General features: G+C 40.6%; 3 protein-coding genes across 3 annotated transcripts in view; 2 read left to right on the top strand and 1 right to left on the bottom strand.

The window, feature by feature from the left end:
• The first annotated feature begins 9,043 nt into the window (after positions 1-9,043).
• RAG1 (recombination activating gene 1) lies at positions 9,044-12,172 on the top strand. Its single transcript, XM_004682904.1, has one exon. The coding sequence runs from the start codon at positions 9,044-9,046 to the stop codon at positions 12,170-12,172; it is 3,129 nt and encodes a 1,042-aa protein (XP_004682961.1).
• Positions 12,173-20,623: 8,451 nt separating this feature from the next.
• Positions 20,624-22,207, bottom strand: RAG2 (recombination activating gene 2). The gene has a single exon (XM_004682903.1). It carries the CDS (start codon positions 22,205-22,207, stop codon positions 20,624-20,626), a length of 1,584 nt encoding a protein of 527 aa, XP_004682960.1.
• Positions 22,208-22,528: 321 nt separating this feature from the next.
• Positions 22,529-26,135, top strand: part of LOC101620544 (chromosome unknown open reading frame, human C11orf74) — a 58,456-nt gene continuing 54,849 nt past the window's right edge. The window contains exon 1 of the mRNA XM_012725083.1: positions 22,529-22,645. The gene's annotated coding sequence lies outside the window, so the exon portion shown is untranslated. The remainder of the gene's footprint in view (positions 22,646-26,135) is intronic.

The raw sequence follows: 26,135 nt of genomic DNA, 5'->3' as shown, positions 1-26,135 counted from the left end.
GCAGCTGAGATGGAGTTCCCGAGAGCACGGTCCGCAGCTACTGCGAGTGCTGGAGGGGAAGGACCTCTAGTCTTACCGTCTAAAAGTTTATTATTTACTTCATTTGCTGTTGGGTGTCTCTTTGAGTGCTAACCTGTGACGTCTGTCTTTCCACGTCCGACTTCCTTTCCCTCCTGATAATGAACACCCTCTCCTCTGAGGTCCTTTTCCGACAGCTCGCTCGTGCAGTGGACCTTTTTGCCCACACGATGGCACTGGCTGTTTACAAAACAGCCTCGCAAACATCCAAAGCCCGCTGCGGCACTCCTGAATTTGAGGGGAACCAGCTGCAGCTGACGTTGAGAGCGATTAATAATACATTAGAAAATTTACTAACAGGGATAATCCACACTGAGTTAATTAGAAAGCAATTTCAAGACTGGGGAAGTGGGGGCGAAGAAATGAGTGTGTGGGGATGCTCCAGTCTCCCTCCCAGTGTTGGCTTAATCCGCATCGCCTAGGAAGGCACTAATATAGCAATGACCTGTTTAAGTGCTGCTCTGTGCCGACTCGAATTCTTTTCCCGGCTCAGAGAGGCAAGATGCTTTGGGGGTGGGAAAGGGAGAATTGCTCCCTTTCAGTGAACGGGAAAGAATGTTCTCAATCCCGGAGGCCAGGTTTGTGATGCTATTTCTGCCACTAACCCTCTCTCCCCCTCCCCCACACCCCCTGCAGTGACATTGAACAGGACACTTTGCCCTCTGGGCCTGCTTCTCACCTAGGAGATGCATCCATTGGGTCAGATAACCTCTAAGTTCCCTTCTAGCTCTGGCATTTGAATGGATGATGTTAGAATACAAGAGTTTTGCCCACCGGAGATAGATAGATACATGCTTATATATGTAATCACAATGTCAGTAAACAGCATCTGCTGGATTATGATAAGAGCACAAAATGCAGTGTTCACACACTCCGAGTAGGGCTGCCACCGAGTAGATTTTGATTGATATCAGTGACTACAGCTCCTGGCTGTCAGGAAGAAATTGAATTTGAAAAGGTCTCTTGAAAGGGTCTGCTGGGAGCCAAGAGGAATAAATGTAGGCAACTTGTTAAAGAGGGCTTGGGGCTAGGATGGGAGAGGTAGTTGAAAGAAGAGCAGGAACGCCAGGCCTGGAGGGAACCCGGCCAGGGAAGGGCTGTGGGCACTTCCAGGATCTTGCACAGTAACCTCTCAGCTGGAAGAAGAATTGCTGGAAGCTGCATTCCAGCAATGTATCCTCCAAACTCTAGTTTGTCACTTTCATTCTTTTCTACCTGCTAAATTTGGTCAAGGTCTGTCAGCCGGTGTCTTTTTTTTTTTTTTTTAAGATTTATTTATTTGTGTGTACAGAACTGGGGTGCAGGCCAAAGGCTCAAGGGCAGTGAGAGGCTTCACCAGAGACAGAGTGGGGAGCAGAACAGGCAGATCACCGAAGTACACTGCTGAGGGGAGCAGCGGGCGGGTCAGGAGAGGTCTGCCACACCATGTGGTCACCTCTGGGGCAGGCGGGAATCGAACTCATGTGGAAGCAGCTTTAGATTCTCAGTGCTGTGCTTTAACCCACTGCGCCACCATGGAGGGCCCGGTGTCTTATTTTTAATATGCTTGGATCAACATGGAATCCTAGGTGGCTCTGGCTGCTGTTTCATGATGGAAGTCAAAGTTTGCTGTAGGTGAGGTTTGTTGCATGGAAGAGATTTGAAACAGGGATTGTCAGTGGCATTTCAGTGGTCAGAGAAAAGGCCTAGGTCCATTGCTTAATTTGCTTTTCCTGGTGGCCCTATGGAGGACTCCTCTTTCAGCATGGGCCAACAGGATTTCAACTTGGGGCTGGGCGGGGGTGGGGGGTTTGTGGGGGGAGTGGTGCGGAGGAACAGACTCCAGAAGCAATGGGAAGATCATGAATATAATTGGAAATCAGCTTTGAATCTGATAAACAAAACAATAGGAAGCGTGTATCTGCATACACACCCGGTATTTTATTCCTTTTAAAGTCACTGTCGTTACTGTTAGGCCAGCCCAGGCAGTGCCCAGGAGGGTCTGCAGGGCCCCCTTACCTTACAGCCCACTGATTCTGCCCAGGAGGAGGCAGGTGTCATGGCAACAGGACTCTGCTCACTGGCCCACATTCCAAGTTGTGCAGATTGGGGGTCCCCTGAGCCTTAGCTGCCTTGATGGGTACATTCAGCCTTGGCCTTCTGAACTGCCGCCCCCCTCTCTCCCTGCATTCCCTTGGCACAGCCCCTCCTCAACAGGAGGTACTTTGTGTTAAAACTGGTCTAGGAATTTTAAAAGAATTTGAAACAGAAACTGTGCTAGGTGTGCTGAAGCTCATTGTTGAGTCATCCTGTTACCATAAGGCTCTCAATATGCTCCCTTCTCAGGGTAATGTGGTTGTTGAGAAGAATACGGGCTTTGGAAGTGCACCCCACTTTCACTGTTTACAAGCTGTGTGATCACAGGCAAGTGACTCCATTGCTTTAGACTTAGGTTACTTCTTTTTAGCCATGATAATATCAAATGCACCAGAAGTTTTGACATTTAAATGCTAGGTAAGGCACTTAGAAGTCTGATTTCTAAGTAGAAAAGACTACTGCTTTCAATGATTGGGGGACTACTTGTATCAACTGTAGTTATGGATGATTAGATTGAGGCTGTTAAAATTTAAATAATCATCTGAAGCAAGAATTAAATTCAGGTCTATGAATTTTACAATACCAGTAATGTTTAAAGCTTGTTTTGTTCCAAGGAGCACCATTTCCCTTACTGAGCACTAACGAGAAGAGTTGTGGGATGGTTTGGATACCATTTCAAAAAAAAAAAAAATGACAGTTATTTTAAAAATGACTATTAAAAATAGATGGATCAGATAGTACCTCATCTAGATGATGCCAGGGCTTAACAAAATGGAGGGCATCTATAGACAGAAAAAGAGTGCAAAGTTTTTAGGGGAAACCATCATCCCAGGAAGGCAGGGGTCTTATGCAGATTGCCTTACTGGCTCTGATTAGGGAAGGCCAGGTTGATTATTTCAGATTGGACTTTTGGGAGGGGTTGAAGCTGCAATAGACATTAAGTCTGGTTGGGCATGAAGGAGTCCATTTGGGCCAGGCCTTTTCTGTTTTTTTAACAGGGTATATCAGTAGTTACTCTTTGAAGAGTACCTATGAAGGGCAAATCCTGTTTTGTTATTCCCCTATAATAACTTACTGTAAAACTACCTTTTATTTCTGAGGTTATATTTGATTAGTGTTTTTGTCTCCTAGATAAGGAAAATGAGGCATAGATACATAGCCCTTGGCAGAAACCACTGTTTACGTTGGCAAGATCATTTCCAATTTGAACAGTCTTGAGAGTGAACTGGTGTCTCTGGCACATATTCATGCTTGGCTCTGTGCACAGCGCTCCTCCCCGCCCCCCCCCCCTCCCCTCCCCAGCTAAGCTTCCTGAAGAGCCAGGTGCCAGCTGGAGTTGGGGGCTCCCAGCCTGTGATTGGCTGTCATCCTTTGTGGTTAGCCCTCTGTGGTGAGGGAGGCTGGGAAGGACTGTGGTGGCTGATAAATAACGCTGCACTCAGCTCTGAGGCACAAGAGAGAGCAAGGAACACGTGGAGAACACTCTTTGCCTTCTCTTGATATCAAGCAGTTTCAACTGAATTACAGACATCCCAACACTTGGCCAGGCAGACTGCTGAGCAAGGTAACACTTGTACTGTTCATGCCTTGAGCCACAATATTGATTATAGTTTGTTTCTAATCAGAAGTACTGGGACTTTTTTGCTTGCAGGGGTTGAGGGGAAGGAGTCAGGGAAAACTGGCATTGATTGGTTTTTTCTTTCTAATGCATGGAAATAGAACAGAAACAAGAGGTCAAGTTTAGAAGACACTGGAAGTTCATAGAGAGGAAGGAAAATGTCCAAATTACATTAAATAAATGCTGTATGGAGAGGAAAGCCTTAAAACATGCTTCTTGAATGAATGATTAAGCAAATCAGCCGAAAGAAATGTGTTTGTGAGTCTTGTAAAAAGAGAAAACTGTGTTGGTCCCAGCAAGAAAAACAATCAGGAGCAAACAGATTATTCCTCTGGGGTGGGAGAAAATGTTTAGTTTCTCAGATATTGCCAAATATTGCCAGGAGTTTCCTGCACTAGATTGGACTAAGTAAGAGACCAATATTTCTCAAAATGTGACCTAAGGACCATACATAGCAGGTAGAAGGGTTGTTAAAAAAAAAATACAATTTCTGGATTCTGTCCCAGACTCACTGAATCAAACTCCCTGGGACCTGATGACTTGTATTCGTTTTTTAAGCATACGCTTCCTAGTGGTTCTGATATATAGTACTTTAGAGAATTGCTACTGCAGAGACCCTTCTTTGATGATTATGTCCAGGGTTTCTGCACAGAGGTTGTGATGGTGTACTTTCTCTAAAGTGGTTTAAACAAGAAGTTACCAGAAGGAAGGACAAGAAGGTCATTTTGTGGATGTCTGAGACTTATTAAAAGGCTTTGATGCCATTGACGTTTGATGATTGTGTTTGGCAAGTAGCAATCCTATTCGAGGAGTAAGTAAGTGGACAGGTGTGACGATGCGAGGTAACATTTGGGCACACAAAAATGGTATGCAGACGAAGCTGCAAAGGTGAAGTGTAGAGACTGTGGGTCAAATATTGGATGCAGGTGTGTGTACAGACTACTGCTATGGTCTAGGCTCCTGACTTTGTGATGCACCTGCTGTCAACTGCTGTATCTGTCTAAGTACCAACGTGGGCTGTTCTGTCAAATGAAACTTTGTCCTGATGAGGAAAGGGCCTGTGGCTGAGCTGTCAGTGCCCAATGGGATTAGAGCTGAGCTGGTAGCAATCTTGCTGCCTCTTACTCTCTGAGGCTGTTCTGTTGCTGACAGAAGACAGGAGAACCCTCACTTGCAAGATTTCTGAGTATCAAAATTTGACCACAAGTAACTTTTTCACAACGATAACTCTACAGCATGTATAGATATACATATTAGTCCTGTTTCTACATATTTTCCAGAAAAGATAAGCTAAGGATGGTGGTCAGATTTGAAGTTTAACTAGGTCTTCAAATATCGACTGGGGAATATTTAGGAAGAAATACGGAACAGTGACTGTGAAAATATACAGTGCAGACTTTAAAACATTTTCTCTAAAGGGAATTGATCACAAAAATGTTAAGCATGATGTTTCTTGTGAAAAATTCAAATGATATCAAACTGAATAAAATATGAAACAGAAAGGCCTTTCCCCATGCCAGTTTTATTTTTCAAAGTAAATATTGTTTGGATTTTAATGTATATCTTTTCAGAATTTCTGTACTATCAGCTATACATAAACATGGACAAATGTGCAGAAGTTGTGTCCTGCTGTTGTCTCTGCCATTGTTCTGTTTGGGTTTTGTTGTGTGGGCATCTTTCCAGTTCACTGATGCTACAGAAATTGCACATACACATCAGTGCACATAGAAATATTAAACTTCGGTGCCATTTTCCATTATCTGTTAGGATCACAGTTTATTTAATAGTGCCCTATGGGGTATTATTTATGCTGTTTCCTCTTAAAGTAACATTTTTTTTTAAGATTTATTTATTTATTCATAGAGAACTGGGGTACAGGCCAGAGATGCGGAGGGTGAGAGGATTCACCAGAGACAGAGTGGGGTACAGAACAGGCAGATCGACAAAGTACACTGCCGAGGGGAGCAGCGGGAGGGTGAGGAGAGGTCTGTCTCGCCATGTGGATCTCCTCTGGGGCAGGCTGGGAATCGAACTCATGCGGAAGTGGCTTAAGTTTCTCAGTGCTGTGCTTTAACCCGCTGGGCCACCAGGGAGGGCCCCTAAAGTAACATTTTTTAAAGAAGTTTTTCTCTTTTGTTTTTCTGTCTTTATACTTGTAGAAACGTTTCTGAGAAATAACTTCCTAAATACATATTTATTGCACCAAAGTCTAAACTTCTTAAAGACCTATCTAAACTTCTTAAAGACCTTGATAAATTTTGTCCTAGAATAAATATACCAATTTGCAACACTACTAAGAATGTTTGAAGATACTTTTATTTCCTCATGCCTTCATTAATAATGAGTAATACCGATATTTTTAATCTTTACTAATCAGATAGATAAAAAAAATACATCATTAGATCTAGTTACTAAAAGTTCTATCATCTTTCAAAAGTAACATGCTTATTTAAAAAAAAAAAGTAAAAATCATCAACAAGGAAAAAAGTACAAAACAGCTGTAACTTCCACTGTTAACTATTCTGAGAACCTTGGTTTATATTCACCTAAAAACAAAAAGAGTAAAACACCTTATTTCCCTCTTCCCCTTCTTATTTCTAGCTTGGATAAACTTAGCAGTTCAATTGGAAAACTAATGAAGACATTTGATTTGATTATTAAAGGCTAATAACTGCTGGGTGGTGGCACCCTTTCCATGGGAGTTTTTAAATAAGTGTTTTTTGGTTGATTTTGCCATTTGGGGCCAGTGGGAGGTTGGGGGGGTGTGAGTAAAGAAGGGTAATAGGTCTGGTATCCTTTAAACTTTGACTTCCAGATTGAGTTTTCTTTCTTTCTTTTTTTTTTTTTAAGATTTTTTTTAAAGATTTATTTATTTATGCATACAGAACTGGGGTACAGTCTAGAAGTGTAGGGAGTGAAAGGATTTTCCAAAGACAGAGTGGGGAGCAGAACAGGCAAGCTGACAAAGCACACTGATGAACAGGCAAGCTGACAAAGCGAGTGAGACAGGAGGGGTCTGCAGCACCATGTGGATCACCTCTGAGGCAGGGATAGAACTGGCACTGAGGCGGGTGCTGGTTGCTTGCAATGCTGCACTTTAACCTGCTGTGCCACCAGGGAGGGCCCGTGGTTTAATTTTTTCATTGTGAAGTTCATTCTTTAGCTTCCTTAGTTCAAGAGATGGTGACGCAGTTATCAAAAAATGCCAGAGAACAACATTAGAAAGAGCTGGGAAAGTCTAAAGAAATGTAGAAGACATTTAGGAATGAGTTCATCCGATGAGACAGAGAGAGGCTCCTCACAGCACAGAATTAAATATCAGCATTGAACTGTAAATCACTGTAAGGTACTTGTGTTCTGCAACTGAGATTTTTTTTGCCCAGTTAAATAAGACCTTGAGTTCAATAAGAACTTCAGATGGTTTAGAAGGTCACACTGCCCTGCAAATTGAACAATCTGAAGGATTAGAACAATCTAAAGGATTGTTTAAGAAATGACTTTTAGTTTTTAATGAAAAACTTCTCTGAATCATAATGCATCTCTGATGCTTAATGCATATAAGATGAACCCTCTTCAGTAGTATAAAAGGGATGACTTAAAAAAGAAACCGTGGGGCCCTCTCTGGTGTTGCAGCAGGTTAAAGCACTGTACTGAGAAGCTAAAGCCACTTCTGCTTGAGTTCGATTCCTGCCTGCCCTGGAGGTGACCACATGGCGTGGCAGACCTCTCCTGTCTCACCCACTGCTCCCCTCAGCAGTGTGCTTCGCCAGTCGGCCTGTTCTGCTCCCCACTCTGTCTCTGGTGAATCCTCTCACCGCCCCTGCATCTCTGGCCTATACCCCAGTTCTGTGTGCACAAATAAATAAATCTTAAAAAATAAACTGTCAGCAGCAGTGAAAACTAACATTTACCACCACTGCAACTTTCCCAAGCCCCACCCTGGCCAAAGTACATTCATTTGAGGAGTATAAAAATACTTAACTATTTGATTAATTAAATGGAGAGGGAGTGTTCTTGGATATCATTGGTACTAAAAGGTGTTAACCCAAGGAAATTTGAGAGAGATAAATAGTAGGTCAAAGGTATGATTGTTCTCTTTTTAGTTCTGTATGCTATAATTTTTGGAGACGATTGGGTTAATTCTGTTTGAGAGAATGCAAATGACATTTTCAAACTATTTTCTGTAGTGGTATTGATGGTTATATGGTAGCCAGATTGGTAGGGTTTCCTGACATTTGCAATTGGTAATTTTTTTTTTAACCAGAAGAAAAATATTACTCCTACTGCTTTTCACAAATAGCACTCCTATCTCTTATTACAAATGATAGAGTAATGACTTTGAGGATGACCCCTGTGAGTTTTATCTGAAATGACTTGTATTTTTCATCGTTAAAGTCCTTTAGCATCTTTGTAGTTGCACATATTATGGTTTGTTGCAAGTTTAGAGAGTTCTGTGGGTTTTGTTTCTAATGTAGACACAGCCTTATAATTTAGAGCAGTGTTCACTAATTAAAATTGTAAGCATAATTACTATCCATGATACTTATTATTAGTTTGCATTCATAAAGCTCAAAATTCACTTCATTCTTTCAAGTAGTGAATAATTAGTTTCTTTGGGTTTGTAGCTTTATCATCCCTTTATGACCCTTTTGGAAGAAATAAACAACCAACCTCCTGGGACATTGCTTTAAAAAGCTGGAAATATATTGTCCATCTAGTGCAATAAGGCTAATACAATACAGAAAATATAACTTTGCTTTGGTTTTACCAGCCATATTTTCCTTGTATTAACTCAGCAAATAACTATTGAGCACCTAATGTGTACTAGGAAACTTGGGGAGATAGATGATCACTCAAAGTTTCTGTTTTCAAAGACCTTATAGTTTTTCTAGAAAGGAAATAAAATTTTACATGTATATGCAAAAGAAAAAAACCATGGTGCATTTAAATATAATATATAACATAGACAGGCAGATAGAAAAAAGGATAGACAGAGTGATTGATCGATTGATCCATAGATCTGAATATACACACTATTAGAACAAGAAACAGCCCTGTTCTCTACTGTGATCAGCATCTGAAACAGTGTATTAAAATAGGTTTAATAGATGAAACAGTGTATTAAAATAGGTTTAATAGATAATTTTCTAGATACATCAATGAGTGAATGAGTAGAATATTAATTTGTATTCTTTCCAAGATGCATCAATGGAATATTGGCACTTTTGCTCACCTGACTCATCTTCATTGTTCCCAGGTACCTCAGCCAGCATGGCTGTCTCTTTGCCACCCACCCTGGGACTCAGTTCTGCCCCAGAAGAAATTCAGCACCCACATATTAAATTTTCAGAATGGAAATTTAAGCTATTCAGGGTGAGATCTCTTGAAAAGGCACCCCAAGAAGCTCCAGCAGAAAAAAGAGATTCCTCTGAGGGGAAAAGTCCTCTTGAGCAGTCTCCAGCAGTCCTTGACAAGGTTGACAGTCAGAAGCCAGTCCTGACTCAATCTGCATTGAAGGTGCACCCTAAGTTTTTGAAGAAATCCCATGATGATGGGAAAGCAAGAGACAGAGCAATCCACCAAGCCAACCTTCGACATCTCTGCCGCATCTGTGGGAATTCTCTTAAAACTGATGGGCACAAGAGGAGGTACCCAGTTCACGGGCCTGTGGATAGTAAAACTCAAGGCCTTTTACGAAAGAAGGAAAAGAAAGTCACTTCCTGGCCAGATCTCATCGCCAAGGTTTTCCGCATAGACGTGAAGGGAGATGTTGACTCCATCCACCCCACTGAGTTTTGCCATAACTGCTGGAGCATCATGCACAGGAAGTTTAGAAGCGCCCCCTGTGAGGTATACTTCCCAAGGAGTGCCGTTATGGAGTGGCACCCTCACACACCTTCCTGTGACATCTGCCACCATGCCCGTCAGGGACTCAAGAGGAAGTATCATCAGCCAAATGCAGACCTCAGCAAAAAACTCAAAACCGTCATTAACCAAGCAAGACAAGCCCGCCAGCGCAAGAGAACCCTGGCAAGGATCAAGAGCAAGGAGATGATGAAGAAGATCACAAACTGCCATAAGATTCATCTCAGTACCAAGCTGCTGGCAGTGGATTTCCCAGCACACTTTGTGAAATCCATCTCCTGCCAGATTTGTGAACACATTCTTGCTGACCCGGTGGAGACCAGCTGTAAGCATGTGTTTTGCAGGATCTGCATTCTCAGATGTCTCAAAGTCATGGGCAGTTATTGTCCCTGCTGCAGATATCCCTGCTTCCCCACTGACCTTGAGAGTCCAGTGAAGTCCTTTCTGAGCATCTTGAATTCCCTGCTGGTGAAATGTCCAGCAAAAGAGTGCAGCGAGGAGGTCAGCCTAGAAAAATATAACCAACATGTCTCAAGTCACAAGGAATCAAACGAGACTTTTGTGCATATTAATAAGGGGGGCCGGCCCCGCCAGCATCTTCTGTCCCTGACCCGAAGGGCTCAGAAGCACCGTCTGAGGGAACTCAAGATGCAAGTCAAGGCTTTTGCTGACAAAGAAGAAGGTGGAGATGTGAAATCTGTGTGCCTGACCTTGTTCCTGCTGGCACTGAGGGCAAGGAATGAGCACAGACAAGCTGATGAGCTGGAGGCCATCATGCAAGGACGGGGCTCTGGCCTGCAGCCAGCTGTCTGCTTGGCCATCCGGGTCAACACCTTCCTCAGCTGCAGTCAGTATCACAAGATGTACAGGACTGTGAAAGCCATCACAGGGAGGCAGATCTTTCAGCCTCTGCATGCCCTTCGCAATGCTGAGAAGGTCCTTCTGCCAGGTTACCACCCATTTGAGTGGCAGCCACCTCTGAAGAATGTGTCTTCCAGCACTGACGTGGGCATTATTGATGGACTGTCTGGACTGTCCTCCTCTGTGGACGATTACCCAGTGGACACCATTGCCAAACGCTTCCGCTATGATTCAGCATTGGTATCTGCTTTGATGGACATGGAAGAAGACATCTTGGAAGGCATGAAAGCCCAAGATCTTGATGATTACCTGAATGGCCCCTTTACCGTGGTGGTGAAGGAGTCTTGTGATGGGATGGGAGATGTGAGTGAGAAGCACGGGAGTGGGCCAGCCGTTCCAGAAAAGGCTGTTCGGTTTTCATTCACTGTCATGAAAATCACGATAGCACATGGCTCACAGAATGTGAAGGTGTTTGAAGAAGCCAAACCCAATTCCGAACTGTGTTGCAAACCCTTGTGTCTTATGCTGGCGGATGAGTCTGACCACGAGACCCTAACTGCCATCCTGAGCCCCCTTATTGCTGAGAGGGAGGCCATGAAGAGCAGCCAACTAATGCTTGAGATGGGAGGCATCCTCCGCACTTTTAAGTTCATCTTTAGGGGCACAGGATACGATGAGAAACTTGTCCGGGAAGTGGAAGGACTTGAGGCTTCTGGGTCAGTCTATATTTGTACACTCTGTGATGCCACCCGCTTGGAAGCTTCCCAAAATCTTGTCTTCCACTCCATAACCAGAAGCCACAGCGAGAACCTGGAACGCTACGAGGTCTGGCGTTCCAACCCCTACCACGAGTCTGTGGAAGAATTGAGGGATCGTGTGAAAGGGGTCTCGGCCAAACCCTTTATTGAGACAGTCCCTTCCATAGATGCCCTTCACTGTGACATTGGCAACGCGGCTGAGTTCTACAAGATCTTCCAGCTAGAGATAGGAGAGGTGTATAAGAATCCCAATGCCTCCAAAGAGGAAAGAAAAAGATGGCAGGCTACGCTGGACAAGCACCTCCGAAAGAAGATGAACCTGAAACCCATCATGAGGATGAATGGCAACTTTGCCAGGAAGCTCATGACCAAAGAGACAGTTGAAGCCGTGTGTGAATTAGTGCCCTCAGAGGAGAGACATGAAGCTCTGCGGGAGCTGATGGACCTTTATCTGAAGATGAAACCCGTGTGGCGATCGTCATGCCCTGCTAAGGAGTGCCCAGAATCCCTCTGCCAGTATAGTTTCAATTCACAGCGTTTCGCTGAGCTCCTTTCTACGAAGTTCAAGTATAGATATGAGGGCAAAATCACCAATTATTTTCATAAGACGCTGGCCCACGTCCCTGAAATCATTGAGAGGGATGGCTCCATTGGGGCCTGGGCAAGTGAGGGAAACGAATCTGGCAACAAACTGTTCAGGCGCTTCCGGAAGATGAACGCCAGGCAGTCCAAGTGCTATGAGATGGAAGATGTCTTGAAACACCACTGGCTGTATACCTCCAAATACCTGCAGAAGTTTATGAATGCTCATAATGCATTAAAGAACACTGGGTTTACCAATAACGCTCAGACAAGCTTAGGGGATACCTTAGGCTTAGAGGACTCTTTGGAAACTCAAGATTCAATGGAATTTTAAGCAAGACAGCCACTTATAAGTTGGTTTTGCAAATGAGTTTTTCACTGGGTTGCATGGAGACCTTCTCCTATTCCCCTCCACTTCTGGGGGGGCTTCACCACCCAAATGGTGGCAGGTTGGAGAGGCCGCAGATGCTGAAACCTTGTCAGGAATGTGTAACTGATGAGCTGATTGCTTGGGCCAGTTAGGGAGTTCAAAAAGCAACAGACGAAATCAGTTTCTTGAAAGGTCAATAACTCAGAACAGGAGTAACTGCAGGGAACCAGAGATGAGCAAAGATGTGTGTGTGTGTCATGAGTGACAAAGAACAGCAGTGAAACCAGGACAGGAATTTGTTTTGTGGCTTGTATGGCTTCCTCTCAATTTATTATAGTATTGAGAAATAAGGGCAACTATTTCATTTTGTAGAATTTTTAAAGATAAATTTCCTATATTTGAGCTTATCTATAAGATTTGAAAGAGCTTTTTTGATTTTTCTAATTGTTTTTACATTTTTTTATGGCATGATGACCTCTACAGAGTGTTTTTAGTGCATTTTCTCATTTGATACATTTATGCAAAAATATCCCACATCCAGAAAGTTCTTGGAAAAGTGGTCCTTTTCTAGGTTTAAAGTCTCTATTGTAATTTTAAGATTTCAGGAGGTCATCTGTTACCATGGACTTTTCAATAATGAAGTGGGAGAAGTCCACCTTAGCTATGGTTAGTTATTAAGTTTCATAATGATATGTCTATTTAACGATTAGTGGTCATATTTTTTTTTCCATTTTATATCTTAATTTAGATTCTCTAAATACCTTTTTTTATAATCTGAAAGCACACAGGTTTTTTATTTTTAACAGTTTGGGTTTGCTTACTCCTTTGACAGAAAAGGAGAATTAATGTCTTGTTAAATATTTTGATGATTTGTTTAGGATTCATAAGTAATCACTACAGTACATCTTGGAATAATATTTCCTGGGGGCAATGATGGGTGAATTTTGTCATGGGTGTGTATTTGGCCTTTTGATAGACAAGAATAATGCTATCTCTCCCAGGGGCCTCTCCCCACCCCCAACCCCCAGCTTTTGGTGATTTTAGTTATTTGGAAGCTATTGTCTGCTTTTTAGGAATTTGGGATTTGCCAATTGCTGGCGAGTTTGAGCAGGCATGGGATTTTATATGCTAGTGAGTCATAATGATATGTTGGTGTTAATTAGTTTTTTTCTTCCTTTGATTTTATTGGCCATAATTGCCACTCTTCAGACACAGTTTATCAAAAAGCTTTGTAATTTAGTCGTCAAACATGCCTCAGTGACATTATCTTAAATGGCATGCATTTGGTGCTATTGCAGGGTTGAACCCAGTGTTTTCCAAATACAGTAGTTTCCTTGCTTATATATATAAGCATATATAGGATGTTTCCTTGCTTTTATATATATATATATAGTGCATGTAATATCAAAGACATTTATAATTCAGTTGTCAAAGACATATCATACATATTTTAATATTGCCTTTTCTTGAAATCTAATTTTGCATTTTATAAATTAATGGGCTTCTAAGATACCCCTTCCCTTCATCCCATTTAATCCTTACAAGCATGTCTCTGCACTAATAAACAGCTAAATCCATGCAATCATTCTACTCCCTGAAGAATGCTGACATTGACTCGTAGATTTTTTTTCTGTTTCCACTCTGCTACTCAATTGGTGGCACTGTGAATTCTTTCCAATGTTAAACCTCATCCCCCCAGCATTATAGGAACTGTTCAGCATGCACGTGACTAACAGTATGATTTATAGCACAACCTTCCCAATAATCCCTTAATCAGATCACATTTTGATAAACCCTAGGAACATCTGACTGCAGGTATTTCAATATGTAGAAATGCTGCCTGTGGTTGTTTTTGCCTTCATTGTTGAGATTGCAATATCCTAGACTTGGTTTTATAGGCGGGTTTTATTTTTGACAATGTCCACTGTAAATGCAATCACATACTCCAGGGAAATTTGCCACACTGAATGGAGCTTTTTTTTTTTGAAGTATAGACTGGGACTTCAGAAGTGCAATGCATTTTTCTCCATGAAACCTGATTCTACAAGTTTTCCTGCCAACCCACTGAGGTGCACTGCAGGGACCAGTGATAATGGCTGATGAAAATTGATGAATGGTTGGTGTGAGGTCAAAAAGTGCATGGGGATTAATAAACATGCACTGAGCAGCAAGAGCAGGAGGGAAGATGTCTTTTTCTTCCAGGTGAACTGGAATGCAGTTGTGCTGCAGTTTGTTTTCACAAAATATAGATGATGATACAGATTTTTTTTTAATGGAGCATGTGACTATCTCATTACATCAACCTGCATTCAAATTCCACACAGTTAGGAGGCAGGATTTGAAAGTGCCAGTGGTGGTTGGGAGAAATAAATCATCACTTAGGATGCAAGTGATTTTTGAGTGCAGATTGTTATTATTTGCGAAGGTCTTTTATTGCAATATTATGAGATCTTAAATAAGAGTGGTTATTTTGTCTCTCTCTCTCTATATATTTCCTTTTAACTACAGTACTTTACATAAATATACCTCAGAATTCATTTTTAGAGAGATTTTTTTGCACTTCACTTTATTTTCTTGCAAATAAGCACACACACTTTTTTTTTTATGGTTTCCAAGAATCTTCATATTTTCTGTTTTAGGGGAAGTCAGGTACCAGGATAAGATGGATTTATTTGATGCTCCAGGGACCTGTATTTCCATATAAAAGGTTTTCAAATTAAGTGTATTGTGTATTTCAATGCTTCCTTTTATATTGTATTATTTCTTCTACTTTCTAGTATGGTGATTCTTGCTAACAATTGTATGTTTAAGTCTTTGAAATAAAAGTTTAAGATTTGAAAATAGTGAGTATTTGTGATTTATATTCAAATCATAATATTGAATGCAATATTTAAAAAATGAAGCAACATCTTTTCTTGAGGGAAACAGAATAAATTTGGTAATCTTTGGAATAAAGGGCAACAGAATAGTGATAATGAGTATAATTTATCCTAGTGCAGGATGAGTGCATTTGGCTCTACTGAGGAAAATAATAAGCCTTTTGAATCTGTAGTGATTTTTTAAAAACTCCTTTGAAAACCAAAAAAAAAAAAAAAAAAAAAAGGACTCACTTCCCAGAAAATGCATACTTATTTACTCAAAATTTTGGTCGGATTGTTGACTCATCCAGGACTCCACAGATCAAAGCAGAATTAGTCTAGAACCCAGATTCATTTGTCAGTGCTTTCAGTAATAACAACAACAATAGCTACAATTTACCTATGCTGTTATAGGGGGTAAAGAAATATTTGCAACCATGTTGTTATTTGATCCCTTGGAAGTTGGTCATTGCAATCTCCATGTTGAACACAAAGCAAACCTGCCAGGAAGTGTAGGCCACATTTTTTCAATGTTCCTTTTTATTCAGTCCTTCTCTCTGTCACACTACTCAGTTGCCTTTTCATCATCCATGAATTTTCAAGCACCTCAGTGCCAATTTTATCACAGACTTTCCAGCTAGCTCCCTTCAACTCAATATTGGGGTTCAGTGGCCTGTATCCCAGCAACTAAGTCAGTTTTTAAAATGTTGAGGTATGGGGTCCTCCCTGGTGGCGCAACTTGTTAAAGTGCAGCACTGTGAAGCTGTACGCTGCTGCTTCAGCCTGAGTTCAATTTCCTACTAGGGAGGTGACCCACATGGCGCTGCAGACCTCTCCTGTTTGCCCTCTGCTCCTCTCAGCAGTGTACTTGTTCAATCTGCCTGTTCTGCTCCCCATTCTGTCTCTGGTGAATCCTCTCACCACCCCTGCACCTCTGACCTGTACCCCAGTTCTATAAGCATAAATAAATAAATCTTAAAAAAAAATAAAAGCTGAGATATGTTTGTACATGTAGGTCAGTAGTTCATACCCCAAGGCCCCAAGTCCCCTTCCCATTCTGACAGCTCTATCCTATGCTCCATCCTGGGGAACCCACAAACCAGCAAGAACCAGGTTAATTACTGGACAGCAGGGGAACTTGCTCTCTCTTCTAGTTGTCCTTGATTTTTTTCCTCACTAGTGCTATCCTCGCCTAGTTTTGGAGCTATAGTTGATAAACAAAATTGCATTTCTAAAGTGTACAACATGATGTGATATACATATTCATTGTGAGGTATTTATCAAAATCAGTCATCATCAGTTACCTTGTACATACATGAGGTAAAATTGGTTTATGTTGTATCTGCTTTGGGAGTTATAGGTATAAATTCTAGAAATACATATTTTTATACCCTGCCTGCCCCAATAATCTCTACCATGTAGTTACCTAGGAAATGCCCGAAGTCATCTTATTAGAACAAAAGAGACTCCTATCACCCTATCATGCGAGACATTTCTAGGCTCGTATCACATCACATTTGCCTTGTTTGCTGGATTTTAACCAGACTGATATTCTTTCAGTTCCTTAATATTACAAGCTTCATCTCATCCCAGAGTTTATTGACTAACTAATCCTTTTTCATTATGCTTTTTCTTCTAATACATTGAATCCACTGGTACTTGTAGATGAATACAGCCCTTTAGAAAGTCACCTTGGAACATCATATACTTATTCATTGGTATTTTTCTCATGTTAATAGCTTTGAGACTTACCTTTAGATCCTTTTTGAAAGCTACATCAGGAAGCCCATTTGTTAGCTTGTATTCAGACTTAGTTTTGGACAGTACTGAGTTTTTTTCAAAACTCTATTAGGTTTCAAACGACATTTCTCTGTTTCCAGAAAACCAATCCCTCCTTAACAGCTCTAATGAAGAAAGTGGGACAATTGTTGAGTATCTTAAAAGGAATGACCCATAAGACTCTGAAGGTAATTGAAACATGACATTTCTAGAAATGTCTTAGGTGGAATTGTTGGGGGGGAAAGGATGTCCTGAATAAATAGCACAAACAGGCTTTTATGGACTCTATGCCACCCCAGGCCAATGAGATCCTAGGCACAAGGACTGCAAATCCCATAATGTCATCACCACTGAAGGGAGGATGCTGGGAACTGAGGGTGGAGTTAAGTAGCCAGGCTAGGTATAATCAGACATGTGGGTATTGAGAGTTGTTTTTTTTTCCCCAGCCTGCAGCATGCTATTGGGGTCCCAGCTTAGTGGATGGAACTGGTAGGACACATTCATCAATTTATCTCTTTGTCCCTGTGTTTTTCCTCTTTTCATTTCCTCATTTTGTAAACAAACCCATTATTAACTTTTTTAAAAATGTGTGCCTGCAGTTGAGTCTCATTATAAGTCTTTTTATAATCATGGATGAGGACCCATACTCAGGCCAGCTCATTTCAATTGGTGCTGCCCTGTGGTAGAATAAGTAAGTAATGTTACATTGTATTTCACGTGCATGTTTGTAAATGCTCTATTAGAAAAGTATTTAAGATAATTGTCTTATTACCTATGAACTAATTGGTGAGATGACTTAAAAGACCTATTTTTAATATACTGTGAGGAAAAGCATACTACTTGTTTTGGAAACGCACTAATACTCCAAAGCAGCTATGCTGATGAGATTGCAGTTTTTCTATAGAATCTAGTAAGTTCAGAATTGAAATCACCTAGGTGATCACATCTTGGTCTCATTTGCTACCTGTTATGGGGTGATAAGTTTTTAGCCATCAGTCACTGTAAACAAGTCAATATAAGGTTATGTACCTATGTCTTGAAAGAACCCTTTTGAACTCTGTGAAAAATATTTTAGCTCCAACTTAAGTCATTTTCTACAAGCAGATAAAAAAAGAAATCAAAGAAGAATGATCCAGAGGAAATTAATTTTGCCCTTATTTGGATAACTATGAATGAAAATAACAGGAATGAATCAATATAGAGAACATTTTAATATTTTATTAATTTTATGTAGGGTATCAAAACAACAAAAATCAAGACAATGATACAGGAAATTGTTCAAAAGGAATACTCATAGATCTACAATACTGAAACAAAGCAAAAATAATTTATTCAAATTAACTTCATTATTTGAGACATGAAGCAGTTAGCAGAAGAACTTAGATTCAAGGTTTCAAATCTTTATATAGTTCACCTTTCCCCTAAATTTGGTAGAGATGCTCAGTGAAGGCTGATAAATAAGAGGCCAAAGTCTAGGAAAAGGGTTGAGGGGTGGGGCTATGTTCTTCTAGAAAAATACTCCAGGAGGGAAGGCATTTACTTCTGTGATTTCTAATTTTCAACTAATACCTTGAAGCCCCCAAAATAACAGCCCTATTAACTTTCATTCTATAAAATATCTAATTAAGCTGCACAAGCTCACTGATTTTATAATTTTCATTGGCAGCAAGCACCACATATTAACAAGACACACGAATAGAAATTTAAAATCTAACTGTTAACTTTATGAAAATTTTAAAATTATTATTGGGAAAATAATACTATTCTCCATTAGATTTACTTGGAGGCACGTTCTTAGTGTACTCCCATTCTTCTCAGAGTGCTAAGTAACTATGAGTTCAGTTTTCATTAAACTTCTCAAAGAAGTAGTTCAAGTTGTTATAGGGCACCCCAAATCTGTTCCAGGACAGGGGGAGAGGGAAAACCCTGTAGCCCCAAAATCCTGCCTGCTCTAAGTGGGTTCTGCCATCCGCCGCAACAAGACAAAACATATATAAAACTTTAATGAAAAGGGACTTTACTACAGTGAATATACAATACGGAATACAAAGAATATAACTTCTAAATCAAACATCTGAAGTTCCCCATCCCCTCGTGGGCAAGTCAACCCAAAAGGGATTGGCCCAAAGCAAGGCCTGAAAGCCACCACAAGCCTAAAGCACCTTCTGGCCGTGACCCATAGAAAAGGGTCAGAAATAGCCAGACAAATCTGGGAGGAAAAGAGCAACATCAAAATCAATATAAACACTGCCATAGTCACCTCCCTGCAGGTCTCTCACCCACATCTGCCTTAACCAGTCCAGGGTCAGGAAACAAGCCCGGTTTCTTCATCACATGCTTGCTGCTCCATGTGGCTTCCTCAGGTCTCCTTCTGGCTCTCCATCCAGTTTCCTTCTCTTCTTTTCTCTTCTCCTTTTTCTCTGCTCAGCTCCACCCTCCTTCTAGATGGGGCAGGGAACCTGGAACTTCTCTTTTTCCTAGGGACCACCCTGTTACAATGTGACTGACTTTTTTTTTTTTTTTTTCAGATTTACTTATTTATATATACAAGAGCTGGGGTGTAGGCCAGAGGTGTGGGAGGGTGCAAGGATTCACAAGAGACAGAGTGGGGAGCAGAATAGGTGGATCCACTGAAATACACTAGTGAGGGGGAGCATTTGGGTGAGAAAACAGAGGTCTGCTGCCCCATGTGGGCCACCTCCTTGGTGGGGGATAGAACTCCTGCTGCAGTGGCTGCCAACAGTTTCATAGTGCTAAGAATTAACCCCTTGTGCCACCGGGGAGACCCCTCAAGTGACTGACTTTGGTTTAGCATCTGTGAACCAAGGAAGGATCCTCTGAAAAAATTGCAGGCAGATGACTTAATAAGATGTAACAAATGGCACATATGTTTTTTTCTATTCTTTCATGCCAGTAGTCTATTTGTCCACCTACCTACCTACCTACCTACCTACCTACCTACCTACCTACCTACCTACCTACCTACCTACCTAGTTTCTTACAAAAGTTCCTTACAAGGAACCTTTTCTGTTCATGGGCCAAGGGGCCAGCTGAAACATGTATAAAGAGCATTCGTGTGTGATATGGTGATTCAGTTTGATTTTTTTTTTTTAAAGATTTATTTATTTGTGCATACAGAACTGGGGTACAGGCCAGAGGCTCAGGGGCGGTGAGAGGCTTCACCACAGACAGAGCGGGGAACAGAACAGGCAGATCGACGAAGTACACTGCTGAGGGGAGCAGCGGGCAGGTCAGGAGAGGTCTGCCACGCCATGTGGTCACCTCCGGGGCAGGTCGGAATCGAACTCATGAGGAAGAGACTTTAGATTCTCAGTGCTGTGCTTTAGCCCGCTGCGCCACCAGGGAGGGCCTCAGTTTGATTTTTGCCAACCATCAATTGTTATGTTGTCCAAATAATTAGCTTTATTCCTTTGGGCATTAGCTTCTTTACTGATTAAATTTGTTTTAACTACTCCAAAGATTTTTTTATTAACAGAAAATATGTAAGGGTTGTCATTGCTTTGATTATTATTACTGATACTGTTTTCATTGCTTGGATAAAATTCTATCAGAATATCTCATTTAAAAGAAATTTAAGTGAAATCTTTTCAATTATTTAATTTTACATTACAAGTACTTTTTCAATGTACTCAATAAATATAACTGAAAACAGATTTTTTGATGAACAAAAATAGGAAAATAATTCTTATCATTGTTATTATTCTTTAAAAAGTGATAGAAATATTCGGTGCACTTGAATTTGAAAGGTTTTGTGAAATTAATCAAAGAGCCTTCTAAGAAAGGATTTCTTGGCAGGAGTAAAAATTTTTCCAGAGCCTTTTTTGTGGAGAGATTTCAGGGGAGGCTTTTTTAAGGGTAGGGCTCTTTTGGGAGTTTGTAGTGCTCTTGCTATCTCTACATGTTCATTGCAGTAATACTTGTTACTTCCTTCTGACAGATGGATGAGTGTGCGTTCTGCCAGATCCATGCACTGGGCATGGACCCAGTGCCCATCTCCATGAGAACAGTAAATCATGGCAGGTTTGTTGAGCTCAGTTGAATAAAATGGTACCCAAGTGTTGATATCCACATCACAGGTGGCACAACATGTAATCCAATAACCTGTTTCAGACTCATCTTCCTCATCATCTTCATTATAGGTGTCAAATTCATCATCACCATCAAAACTATATGCTTCTGCGCTGAAACAAAATTCTTCTGAGTCTTCAAAGGGAGTGGAGTCCCCTGGATCGTCTGTTGATGTCTGACTACATGTGAATGCTTTCTGATCTTCATTCGCATCATCTTCAACACATTTCAACATGTAGAAATAGAATGCTTCTGAAACAGCCTGTTTATTGTCTCCTGGTATGCCAAGGAAAACAGTTCCATTTCCCATATTGCCTCCAAACCATATTTTGCTGTGCTTAATATCTGGAGTCCAATCTGGAGTCTCCATCTCATGAATATCTATCTTGTTGTCTTCTAAAGAGACAACGTTGCAGATCATTCTTTTTTGATTATCAAGCTGATAACCACCAACAATAACAAATTCATCATTGTTTGTCTGAGTCAGGATGGCACTGGAGACAGAGATTCCTCCTGGTAAGACTGTGCAATTCACAGCTGGGCTACCCAAAGGGAGATCAACCTTTATTTTATATAGGTTGGCAGGACGGATGTTATTGGCAAGAGAATGTCCTCCTAAAATATAAATGGTATCATTTCTGGCAATAGAGACATGAAAAGAAAGTCCATCCTGAAGTTCAGGAAGAATGTAGGATGTAGAACACCCAAATTCAAAATCTACCAAGAAAACATGGGGCAGGCAGTCAGCTACACTATTCCATTTTTCTGTGGTTCTCTGGGCAGAAGGTATGTATGATCGTCCTCCAAAGAGAACACCGATACTTTTCCCTCGACTATACACCACATCAATGGAATGACCATATCTGGCTTCAGGAACATCTCCTACCAAGTCTTTCTCTGTGCAACGAAAGGTAACTTTTTTGTTGCTTTTGCAAACAACAGACATGATATACATTTTATCTGAAAGCTCATTGTTTGGTGTTTTCCCTCCATGGATGATGTATTGATGCTTTCCAGACTCTAAGCTGCCTTTGAATGTGCAAAGGGCTGGATATCGAAGAGGAGGAAGGTAGCAGGAATCCTTAGAGAAAACTGCAGGCTTCAGCTTGACTTGGTTATGCTTCACATCAAAATGGAAAACTCCAGTAGGGCAGGATCTCTTGGGCCAGCCTTTTTGACCAAAGAAGAAAACTTGCCCATCAAAATTCATCAGTGAGAAGCCTGGTTGAATTAAGGCTATGTTATTACTGACTGTTACCATCTGTAGTGACATATTTTCTGGTGGTGGGTAGATCTTTTAGCTGCAAGAATTGTGGAAAAAATGACTTAATATAAATCATTATATTTAGATTTCTTCACAAGATGCTTAAAAATTTTTGTCCCACAAGCTTGGACAAAAACCAAGCAACTAGGTAAATAAAGAAGCACAGAACCTTATTGCTCAATACCACCCAAGCAGATGGGGCATGTTTTAGTCGCGGACTTTGATTCCTTAGATTTCTGGGAATTGTAGTCCATGTTCCTTAAAGATTCATCACTTGTTGGCAGAAAGAACTACACTTCCCAGTAACCCATTCTTTTGGGTTGTGTGGCTACAAGTTTGTCTTTATTGTGCTAGGAAAGGAGACTTCTAGGATGGCTCTCTGAAGAAAGAGGCGAAAAGTACGAAGTGACTAGATGACAACCAAGGCGGAAGACTAGGGAACGGGAGGTGAGAGTGTCAGACGGAGAACCAACTTCCGGGATACCGGAAGGTTGTAGTACCGGTGGGGGCGTCAGGCAAGACCCCGCGGCGGCGTTGCCAGTACCTTTCCCAGGGACTCTTAAACCGGTAGGCTGCACTTCTGCTGCTGGCGTGAGTGGCGTTGCTAGGAAACCGCTGGCTGCAGGGACTTGCTCAGAGAGGTCCCTGCAGATTCCTGCTGGGTGGTTTTGGAGCTCCACTCAGAATTGCACCCCTGAGCATCCTTTGGCTGCTTGGAGGGGGCATAAGCCGGGCTTCGGGGTTACAAAAGTTGTAACTGTTTTACAGAATCAAAGCTCAATCTCGAAATACCCAGTGTGCAGGGGAGAAACTACCTGATAATGATCTGTTCCGCTCTTAGGTTTAGTAATGGAAGTACAATAACTAGACTTGTTAGCGTCACGTTGAAGGCTGTTTGTTTTCCCAGTTGCTTTTCAGCCTGTTTTAAGGGTCGTTTTAAAGAATCAGAGTCTTCCTAAACAACCCTTTCTCCTCCCTCCCATCGTTCTCTTTCTGTCTCTCATTCATATTTTTTGGCTAAGGAAATAGGAGTCAGTCACTGATACTTCAGATCTTTAGTCAATACAGTTAGTGATTCTGTTGTAAGCAGATACTAAACAGAGAGAAGCCAGAATTACCTAAGACTTAGTGTTTGTCTTACAGTATTTTAAAACAAGGTATTTAATAGATGAAGCAAGTTTGACATTTTTTCCCTTTATTTTTATTATCTACCTTCGATGTCACTAGCCTTAATGAGAAATACACTTCCTGTTTGCGGAGTGAAGTTCGTAGGCACTAACTTTGAAAGAAACAAATTAGTACTTATCCCAAGATTTAGAGGAGTAAATTGTTAATATGTTTCAAACAGTAGAAAACAGTAACTAGGAAAATGGATTCTGAAGATTGGCTATATTTAAATACTTATGTGAAATAAAGTTTTACCTATCTCATAGCTAGATGTGTTATGATTAATAAATTAGAAGAGGGCTTTTACCTGCTATAACTATTAATTGTGAGATAGTTAAGAGCATGCTTGAACTTATCACAAGTAAGGTTGTTAGTGTATAATTGCCTGCTAATACATATAACCTGCAGGTGATATTTATAACATTGGAGATGATTGGAAAGATTGTAGGATCTGAGAATCTGGCTAGGGGGCGTGGAGTGATAACTTTTTAGATTAATGAGAATTGGATAAGGATTAATAAGAATTGGAAATATAATGGAGGTGCTGGTGGTGGGTTCCACTAAAATAACAGGAAATATCTCATTGATCTTGTCATTTTTTAATCCCTCATTAAAGATGCAGACTCTGAAATTGGATTTTCTGAGTCCAAATCTGGAATCTAAAATGTAGTTGCTATGAAACCATTTTGGGTAAGTTATTTTCTCTGTGTTTCCATATCAGCAAGGTGGAGATAATCTTCATTTGGGTTATTTGAGGAATAAATAAAATAGCACGTGTAAATCACATAGTTCAGTGCCTGGCATAATGTAAGTATTCAGTCAATCATGATCGATCCTATAACTTATTTTTATTCCTGCTGCAAAAGTTCCTTAGATGATTAAGACTCCATGGTCAGTCTAGTGAGATGTTGGTGTTTTGCTCTGAAGCACTTCTGCAGATCATATATAATTAATTGTGAAATATGTTTTTTTTTTATTTGAGGGATTTCTCAAGGTGTGATATATTAATAACCATCTTGTGGGTTATTAAATCAAGTGAGAAAATGATGAATGAGAAGGATTATTACTAAGGGTATGAAACCTAGCCTCTTCAGACTTTGGTGGTTTGTAGGTTCAGCAACTTGCTTTGTTTGTGAAATAACTCAGTCAAGTGTTTTATTTATACATGGTCTGCACAAACATACATAAGAGAAGGCATCTGTGCAACTAAGACAACCTCATCTGTAGGAACTACGGAAATACTGATCCTCAGTTCAGTAAACAACAACCATAAATGACTATCCTCAACAAGATATATGAAGATTGTTAGAGAGTTACCCACTTTTTGGGTAGAGAGGATACTGAAGCCAAAACCTTTAAACTCTTTTAAAGACTGTTACTGGGATAATAAGTGAGTCATACAGGGCTAATAGATTTCAGATCCCAGGGGGTCAATATACGTGAAGAATACTTGCTTCTAACAGCCTATTTTTTGGAAAAAAAAAAAATGTTTTCATTGTAGCCCATTGGGTTCATTATAAGGTTTTTATAGGGATTTTGGTTTCTTGTCAGTGAATTAAACACCTTTAAGTAGGTTAAACAGAAACATTTTCTTGGGCAAGACATAAGGAATATTACCTATTTTTATAACTTAGTTCAGGTCCCTAAAGATTTCTGACCTGTTCTCCCTTTAATACCCTGCTGTTAGTTTGCCCCATTACTTCAGGGCCCTAAACGCAGTGGTAAAGTTTATTACAGTTAAGATGAATTAATTCTTCTTGTAATACAATTTAAGTACCTGTGGATTTAATTTTTAGATTATCCATTTTAAACCATGACCAGATGGCTGTATATAGTCAAAGAATAAACAAGAGCATCAAGAGTGCTTTCCCATTATTTTGCAGTATATTTCATTTTTAAAATTTTCCTTTATTAACCTAAATATGTATTCATTGAGTAGACTATTGTATATTTTCCATAGTTTTAATATGACTATATTAGTTACATCTTGGTTTTCAGAATTTTTTAAAAGGTTACACTAGACCTAAAATGATCTACTGATGTGTTTTTTCTTTAAATAGGCTGAATAAAAACAGGCAGGTTTTGAAAAAGAAGACACCGTTCTTCAACTGAAGAAAGTTTCAAAGTTAACACATTAAAGATTCTTTTTAAAAGACAGAAATATAGGACCAACAAATTTATACAGCTTTCCAACCCCATGCTCACACTCCTCAGCAGGGAGATTTTCATTTATTCGCTGTGAAGCTAGGGCATAGTTGAGAATCAAAAGAGGACTAATGGTGTGAGGTCTGGGTTTATAGTTTCCTGTGTCTGAACTGACTCTTTTTTCCTTTTAAAGAAAAGTACTGTACTCTGAAGCATTAAATCTGACTGATCAGTGTTGCCCATGTTTTCCTGATTGCTCTGTAGCAGGTAACCTCTGTACAGAACTGCAGTCATCTAGTGCATGAATTAACATGATCTTGCACGGTCAGTCAGCTTTGAGGGATCCACTATTTGACTTTCTGCTGGTAATAAAACCTGGATTAGGTCTTCCTTCTGTCACTTATGTACTAAGATTAATACACAGGCTCTGATGCCACAGAAATTAAGCCTTTGCAGCAGTCTGACTAGAAAGCCCTGCAGTTTTCAAGTTCAGCACCATTCCCTCTTCATCTGCACACCCAGCCTTCCCATATCCAGCATGCCACTGAAGGTAGGGTATTTCCCTGAAGTTTACAAAGGAAGGCTCCCGTCTTTTAACTTTGGTAGAAATGAAGGTATTGGACCT

Source organism: Condylura cristata, unplaced genomic scaffold (genome assembly GCF_000260355.1).
Source record: "Condylura cristata isolate star-nosed mole 26May11 unplaced genomic scaffold, ConCri1.0 scaffold00015, whole genome shotgun sequence".
Classification (NCBI taxonomy): domain Eukaryota; kingdom Metazoa; phylum Chordata; class Mammalia; order Eulipotyphla; family Talpidae; genus Condylura; species Condylura cristata.
The sequence above is the reverse complement of the archived record's forward strand: the minus strand, read 5'-3'. Positions and strand labels throughout refer to the sequence as shown.

Bases quoted from the DNA above. Each gene is read 5' to 3' on its own strand.
- RAG1 (XM_004682904.1), top strand. From the start codon at position 9,044: ATGGCTGTCTCTTTGCCACCCACCCTGGGACTCAGTTCTGCCCCAGAA.
- RAG2 (XM_004682903.1), bottom strand. From the start codon at position 22,207: ATGTCACTACAGATGGTAACAGTCAGTAATAACATAGCCTTAATTCAA.